General features: G+C 52.5%; 4 protein-coding genes across 4 annotated transcripts; 3 read left to right on the top strand and 1 right to left on the bottom strand.

Moving 5' to 3' along the window:
• The first annotated feature begins 439 nt into the window (after window positions 1-439).
• Window positions 440-2,216, top strand: BDV14DRAFT_78557 (Zn(II)2Cys6 transcription factor domain-containing protein). Its single transcript, XM_073777526.1, has 2 exons — window positions 440-851; window positions 918-2,216. The coding sequence occupies exons 1-2, from the start codon at window positions 795-797 to the stop codon at window positions 2,193-2,195; spliced, it is 1,335 nt and encodes a 444-aa protein (XP_073627301.1). The 5' UTR covers window positions 440-794; the 3' UTR covers window positions 2,196-2,216.
• A 624-nt stretch (window positions 2,217-2,840) lies between these two features.
• BDV14DRAFT_201108 (DUF2406 domain-containing protein) lies at window positions 2,841-3,203 on the top strand (the record flags this gene model as incomplete). The annotated part of the gene is made up of 3 exons (XM_073773673.1): window positions 2,841-2,925; window positions 2,973-3,041; window positions 3,091-3,203. The coding sequence occupies 3 exons, from the start codon at window positions 2,841-2,843 to the stop codon at window positions 3,201-3,203; spliced, it is 267 nt and encodes an 88-aa protein (XP_073627300.1).
• Window positions 3,204-3,616: 413 nt separating this feature from the next.
• On the top strand, window positions 3,617-5,467 carry BDV14DRAFT_201107 (glycoside hydrolase family 72 protein; the record flags this gene model as incomplete). Its single annotated transcript, XM_073773672.1, has 5 exons — window positions 3,617-3,697; window positions 3,777-3,814; window positions 3,869-3,894; window positions 3,952-4,716; window positions 4,782-5,467. 5 exons carry the CDS (start codon window positions 3,617-3,619, stop codon window positions 5,465-5,467), a joined length of 1,596 nt encoding a protein of 531 aa, XP_073627299.1.
• Window positions 5,468-5,791: 324 nt separating this feature from the next.
• BDV14DRAFT_209463 (FAD-dependent oxidoreductase) lies at window positions 5,792-7,501 on the bottom strand (the record flags this gene model as incomplete). Its single annotated transcript, XM_073775653.1, has 4 exons — window positions 7,138-7,501; window positions 6,367-7,007; window positions 6,036-6,325; window positions 5,792-5,964 (listed from the first exon to the last, which is right to left on the bottom strand). Exons 1-4 carry the CDS (start codon window positions 7,213-7,215, stop codon window positions 5,792-5,794), a joined length of 1,182 nt encoding a protein of 393 aa, XP_073627298.1. The 5' UTR covers window positions 7,216-7,501.
• Window positions 7,502-7,524: the final 23 nt, after the last annotated feature.

Genomic DNA, 7,524 nt, shown 5'->3' with positions numbered 1-7,524 from the left:
TAAGATATTCTGTGTGTCAGGTGACTCGATTAGTGCGCCAAGCCATTAGCGAGGTCAGGTGGGGCGCAAAACAAGTCACTTGACCTGCAACCTGCACTCGCGATTCAACCGAGTTGTGCACGCTGATAGGACCATCGAGATCACGTTCTGCCAGTGTGCATTGCTGCAGTTCATCTCCCCAGACTGATCGATCTCTAGTCGATAGTATACATATAGTTCGTCTTAGTGTTCCCTGGGAACCCTGCAACTGTAAGCCTGTAACTCTGTAAGAGCAGACTCCGTCTCGTACACCAAGTACAGTGAGGACTATTTCCGCCAAGACACTTCTAGCGTGCAGAAACTACTCCGTAAGCGAGCAGCACTCCAGACGGGATTGACGACGGGGATTCGGGGAGCAAGCCGCGCTGAAGGAATGTGTGGCCATGTGGCGGCGGGGCGCTGAGTTGGCTCTTGCCTGTTGGAGAAGGAGTTCCATCCACTTCTCCAAACTGGTTATGCAGAACTCCGTACTTTTGTGTTCAACTCCAAGTTTGAATTATTGTCACTTGTCAGTCACATGTGTTGATCACAAGTAGTCAACTGCAGACTGTAAAATAATAATGTACCGCCGGAGGATATTGCAACTGGGTGAAGTCTTGGCACGGCACGAGACCACGTGACCTCGTATTCCGTGACTTGGACTGCAGCGATGCCGTGTCTGTTCTCTCTGGCGGGGCTATCCCTGTGTCACTGGCAGTCTGCGGTAGTCGAGTCGCTGCTTCTTGCCGACTGTTGCTGTCTGATCCATCCGTCCGATGGTTGGTGTGCCGCGCAGTACCAGCTGTCGCGAGTGTCTGCAGCGTCGCGTCAAAGTGAGTCCCCAACAGCATTTCCCCTGCCAGTATCCACACCATTGATCCACCGTCCTGACAATACAGTGTGACCGTGCGCTTCCAGAATGTCGTCGCTGCCAGGTCCGCGGGGTGCGCTGCCCCGGATACCGCCGAGCATTGAAGTTCTACAACCGAACGACAGACGGCGACTTCACCGACGCGAAACAGTTCGATAACCTCCAGAAAGCAAAGAATGCCTCCTCCCTCGTCCTCGCCGCATCTCGACGGAGCATCGATGGAAGTCGAGTCCCCAGTCTCGCATGCAAAGCCTTTGACACCCAGGGGAAAGAAGTCTTTGAATATGTTGTCATGACCACATTCCCCGTTACCTTCCTGCATTTCGCGCCGCGCCTCGAACCGAATTGGGTCGATTTCATCAAGCATCACCAAGCCGCAAAGACCGAGCCGATCGAGAAGGGTATGCGATGTTTAAATCTCTGGTATATGGGTGTGAAGAACAATGACGCTACAATAGCCGATCGCAGTCGCTATGCATACGGCGATGCGCTGCGTTGTCTGGCGCGCTGGGTCGGGAATCCACGAACAAGGACGTCGGAAATCACCCTCGCGGCGGCGATCATGATCGCTGTGTTTGAGATGCTGGACCCAGTCACTCCGCATTCATGGCTGATTCATTCGCGCGGGATTGCGGGGTTGATTCGTCTGAGGGGTGCAAAGGTGCATAGCAGTGGGTTCGGACGAACGATGTTTATCACCATTCGATCGTTCCTGCTGGTCGATGCGTTTGTGCGGAGGGAGCCATCGTTCCTGGGCGAGCCTGAGTGGAGGGATGCGAATCAGGAAGCAACCATTGTTGAACGCCGGAATGGAAAGGAGAGTTGGATGAGCAAGATTGTTGAACGAGTCTTCAATGAGATTAGCATGGGACCGGCATTATTGTCGCAGACCAGTGGTCTCATGTCAGGTGACTCTGCACACGTCTTGAGGGATGATTTGGTCTCGCGCATCAACGCCAGCCGTGGAATACTGCGCAATCTTCAGCTTCAGGTCTCGTCAGTATCTGGTAAGGAGAACGCTGGAAAAGACGACCACACTCGCGCAGTCGCAAAACATTGTCTGCAAGGGATATTTTCTGGAATCGCACTTCTAGAACAGTTGCTGGTTCTCATAGAAGCAGATAAAAAGCGATGCGATCGTGGTGCAGAAGCATGGGGTGGTTCAACGGTACCGAGCGGCACCATGGAAGGACCATTCTCGGGAGAGAATCGCCCACTGGATTGGCTGGATCAGATATCAATGTCGATGGGAACGCTGGCTATTTCCAATAATAACCAAGACCGTGTTGTCGAACTCGGTGATTAACAGTTCGGCGTTGATCTCTTGATTGGTTTGATCGGAATTATTCAACACTGAGCTCTTCTGCCGGAAAGCCGAGTCAGGGGCAGGGGCGTGCAATTCGTCGACAGCGGCGCACTTTGTGGATCAGCACTGCCACTGCAGGCGAACTGCTCATGTAAGCGGAATTCCATTGCCGAGGCGCCTTGAAGACTGAAGTTCTTCATGATCGTCGATAGATGTTGCAGATTCACATTCCAGCTCCGCGTGCGGCTATCCTCCAAATGCGGACACAACAATGCACCACTGCAACCTCCCCTCAAATCCAACGTGGCGACGGTCGCAACAATTGATTTTAAGCTAAATATGGATGCCTAGCCTGCCTGATGCGTCTTTTCACAGCGCGCTTGGGCATTGCTTGCGTGGCTGCGATCCAGTTGATCTCCTGTCATTGGGCGTCGATCCGCGGCTAAGCCTCGTCGCGCCGCATTAGTCGAAGCTTGGCTCTCTACCAGCGACTCGTGCTATTTCGGCCGCGTCACTCGCTACAACGCTCAATGCAGTCGCTATCATGTCGCGATCAGAAGGTGGCCTGGGGATTTATATCCAGCATGGTGGTGCCCTCGTGAGGGGCACCTACAGCGACAACGAACAGACCCTGATCTCAGCAAAATGCCTCGATCTCTAGCATCCACAGGGTCAAGCCAGAGCGACAAGACCAAGGCGTCGGACTCGCAGGCCTCCTCGAACGTCCTAGGTGTGTGACACAGTGGATCGCGTGATTTTATTTTCTAACCGTTTTAGTTCCGGGTGAAGTGTCCACGTCCTCGCTGGCCAGCATGCAACATCTTGATCGACATGGCAAGGTGATCAGTATGTTTTCATGATCTTCTCTATACATCGTATTCTAACAGAAGCACAGCCGACCCAGATCGATCAAATCCCACACGCCCACGTCTCGAACGTCCTCTAGAAACACTCCGCGGGTTCGAAGCCGCCATCAACGCACGGCGGGGAGGGCATCTGCGGGAATAATGACATTTTTAGCCACTCCCACGAGTCCACCATCCACGCCTCCCACCGTCCCACGAACGAACGATGTGGATTGTGGAGATGTAAAACCAACCTTGTTCATTCTATGTTTTCTTATTTTGGCTATACCTAGTCTAGACTGCCATCTCTCCTTTTCACCACTGGCGTTCTCTGCTTTCCATTCGTCATGTTATAATGCTGCCTAGCTCATGTACCCCACCACCAGCCATCTTCTAGAAATAGAGTCTTCGGAGATACGAGTTGTACCTGATCCACTAGGCCAAAATTGCGCTTGCGCTGCGGGACGCGTCAGCGGAGGTTTTATATATCCATTCGCTCTTTCTTCTGTTGTTTGGCTGGTAGTTGGTTGCTACTAACTGTACTTTCGTTAATTGTTATTGTTTACTACTTTTAAGATGAAGTTTTCTTTGGCTGCGGCTGCAGCTGCCACTCTTTTGGGAAGGGCCCTGGCGGATGTTGATCCGATTATTATCAAGGTATGCAATCTCTATTTGGGGGTTGAAGAGTTTGGTGGCTTTGGTGAAGATATTGGCGGCTGACAGTTGTTGTGGGTAGGGCTCCAAATTCTTCTACTCGAGCAACAACACTCAATTGTATGTCTCTGCCCTACCTACTATCTTACCATAGAACTCAGCTAACAATACCAGCTACATCCGCGGTGTTGCCTACCAACGTACGCTCTCCACCAACCCTAATCATCAAAATAACCTGAGATACTAACAACCTGAAGAGGACTACTCCGGCACAAACTCTTCCTCCAGCGACTCCTCCTACATCGACCCCCTCGCCGACGAAACCACCTGCGCCCGCGACGTTCCCATCCTGCAAGACCTCAACACAAACACCATCCGCGTCTACGCCCTCGATCCAACAAAGAACCACACAACATGCATGAACCTCCTCGCCGACGCAGGCATCTACGTCATCGCCGACTTGTCCGACCCCAGCCAGAGTATCGACCGCTCCGACCCGCGCTGGGAAATCGCCTTGTACGAGCGGTACATTGACGTCGTTGACGCCATGGCCGGATTCACCAACACGCTCGGTTTCTTCGCCGGTAACGAGGTTTCGAACAACGTGCAGACGACCGACGCGAGTGCGTTTGTAAAGGCCGCTGTCCGCGATATCAAGGCTTATATCAAGGCTAAGGACTACCGCTCTGGTCTTGGCGTTGGATATGCTACAAACGATGACTCGACTATTCGTGAGGCGATGGCGAACTACTTTAACTGCGGCGAGGAGGATGACTCTATTGATTTCTGGGGATACAACATCTACAGTTGGTGCGGTGACTCTTCGTACTCTGCTTCTGGATACAAGGACCGCACGGAGGAATTCGAGGATTACTCCGTTCCTGTCTTCTTCGCTGAATATGGCTGTAACGAAGTTACTCCTCGTAAGTTCACCGAGATTGAGGCCTTGTACGGCGAGAAGATGAGCCCCGTTTGGTCCGGTGGTATTGTCTACATGTACTTCCAGGAAGACAACGACTACGGTACGAAACATTCCCCCTCTTCCCTGTTCCCTGTTTGATATCGTGATGCTGACAATAGCCAATAGGACTCGTCTCCGTCGTCGACAGTACCTCCGTCTCCAAAATGGCAGACTACACCTACTACTCCTCCCGCATCAACGCCGTCACAGTAACAGGCACAAACAAGGCCTCTTACACACCCACAAACACAGCCCTGCAGTCCTGCCCCACCGTCGCCTCGGGCACCTGGCTGGCTACTTCCTCGCCCCTTCCTCCCTCTCCCAACAGCGACCTGTGCAGCTGCATGGACGCCACAAACGGCTGCGTCGTCGACTCCTCCCTCGACTCCTCCGACTACGCAGACCTCTTCTCCGTCGTCTGCGGAATGACCTCTTGCAAGGGCGTCTCTGCCAACGGCACAACGGGAGCCTACGGAGCGTACGGCATGTGCGAGGCGAAGCAGCAGCTTAACTGGGCGCTTAACAAGTACTATACCGAGCAGGGGAGTGTGGCGTCTGCTTGCTCTTTTGATGGAAGTGCTATGACGACTAAGACTACGAGTGCTACGGGGACTTGCAGCTCTCTTATAAGCCAGGCGGGCACGGATGGACTTGGTACAGTTACTGCTTCGCCTACGGCTGGTGGATCGAGTAGTACTGGTGAGGCGGATGCCACGAGCACGGGTGACTCAGGCGCTGCTGGTCTTGACGCGGGCGTTGGACTTGGTGCGGGGGCTGGGTTTGTTGTTGCCGTTTTAGGATGGCTTTTGTAAGGAGCTGAACCTTGGCTGCAGTGGAGAAATGATGGTTTGAGTGCTGAGTAGAGTGAGCTCGTGATTTTGTCGCGATTACACCTGTCGTTCGTTATTTTTATAGCTCGTTTGTTTGTGTCTGCGTTTCCGTTTCCCTTTCCATTTAGGTTGAGATTCTACCCTTCCATTCAGATTCTGTACTAAACTTAAACAGCCTTATATTTCTACACTCATTATAAAGTGCTTTCCTGCATGCCAGACATCCCATCTCATCTACCCCATATAATACCAACAGGGTAATAAAATATCACAACTTCCTCCCCGCCAAAATCGCACTTCCCACCCCTAAACTCTCCCACTCACGAGCCTCAAGACAAGCCCTTCGACTGAGCCGCACAGCATTTCGTCTTCGTATTCGTTAATTGCGTTTTCTCTATCTTGTCCAGAGTGAATCTTCTCGATTGCCGAGACGAGGTGGTATACGTCCAGTATACCGTGGTTTGCTGCTTCACCGCGGTCTAGGGAATTCTTCTATTAGCGACCTTGACTTACCGTACATAGAGGAGAGGAGAGAAGGAAGAGAACATACACATCGTCATCGCATGCGCCGCATCACCAGCTAACGTAATCCGGCCGCCATAGTTATTCCACCTTTCGGTCTCGGGGGGACCCTCCCAATCAGCCAGCGTGACCTCAATTACCTCTGTGCCGTCGGGAATCGATTGGATAGTATCGCATAGAAAGGAAACGAACCCCTGAGACCGGCGCTTCATATTATGCAATCTCTCTGCGTTCTCAGCTGGTACTTGGTCGCTTGATTCGTTGCGAACGGGCCACGATGTGCCTAGTTGGACTTTATACAGCCCCCCCTGATCCCCCCTATCTGTCTTCTCGGGACCCGGCGCATCAAGATAGAGAACCAAAAGAATACACCAGTGTCCGGATGTGTTCCTTGAAAAAGCAATGGGTCGAGACGCCTAAGAGGCGCGACTTCATCCTGGTTCAGCGAAACGCTCACGCCTGTGAAGCGCACGGGGAGGGGTGTATTCTTGTAGTTCTCCGGACAGAGGAATTGGCGGATGAGTGAGCGGGGGCCTTCAGCGCCGATTATTTGGGTGAAGGGGGTGCTGAGGTGTATCTCGTCCGGATCGCCGACCTGTGGCTCTGAGGTGGTTTGCCGATATAGAACCCTCGGTTTGCCATCCCCATCACCGTTATTCTCGTGGGCGAATTGCACGCCCTCGACTTTCCTCCCCCAACAAACATGCCCCTCAATCCCCTGAAGCAATGCACTCCTCAACCGTTCGCGATTCACCCTCCACCGCTTATTCGGCGGGATGCGCCAGTGGATATCTCCGCTCTTCAAATTCAGGTATAGGAAGTTTCCAGTATCATGTTTCGCGACATCTTGATCAACTTGGACATTTTCAATTCGATTTAACACGTTCGGCGGAAGGAGAGAGGAGAGGTAGGATAATGCCCAGTGAAGCGTTATTGCCCACCCTTGGTGTCGAGAGGAGAGGTGCGGGTCGCGCTCGTAAATGCTGAAGGGGATGTTTCTCTTTGTCACGGATATGCAAGTTAGTTTGTAGAGTAAGGATGATGACATTGTGATGATGATGATGCTTGTGTGGAACTGGACTGGACCTGTGGAGTTGGTGGGGGAGCTGGAGGAAGGGAAGGGAACGGACCTGCTTTAGGGCTTGGCCTAGTATAAGGCCTGTTATGCCTGCGCCGACGATGAGGATTGGGTTGTTATCGGAAGACATGTTTCTGAAAGGTCTCCTTTGTCTGTCCGTCGCACAACCTTTATGAAAGAGCAGGGAGACGAGAGGGAAGAGTAAGACTGGTGTTCAAGAGACCATGAGATTCTAGTGAGGGGCACATGCAGATCCGATCCAGCGAACAAGGATGTCGATCCGGATCGCCCTGGATTCAGGTCACCTTATTTGTTTTCTTAGTAAGGGGCTGCAAGTGCAGACTGGGATCTGCATGAGCCATGAGCAAATCATGCAGGCTGTCTGGTTGGGCACTGGCGGTGAAATAAATACGAAGAAGCATCCACGAGAAAAGCTCCT

The sequence above is a fragment of the Aspergillus stella-maris genome (assembly GCF_047715825.1).
Source record: "Aspergillus stella-maris strain CBS 113639 unplaced genomic scaffold BDV14scaffold_34, whole genome shotgun sequence".
Lineage (NCBI taxonomy): Eukaryota > Fungi > Ascomycota > Eurotiomycetes > Eurotiales > Aspergillaceae > Aspergillus > Aspergillus stella-maris.
This window is presented reverse-complemented; position numbering and strand designations above follow the sequence as displayed.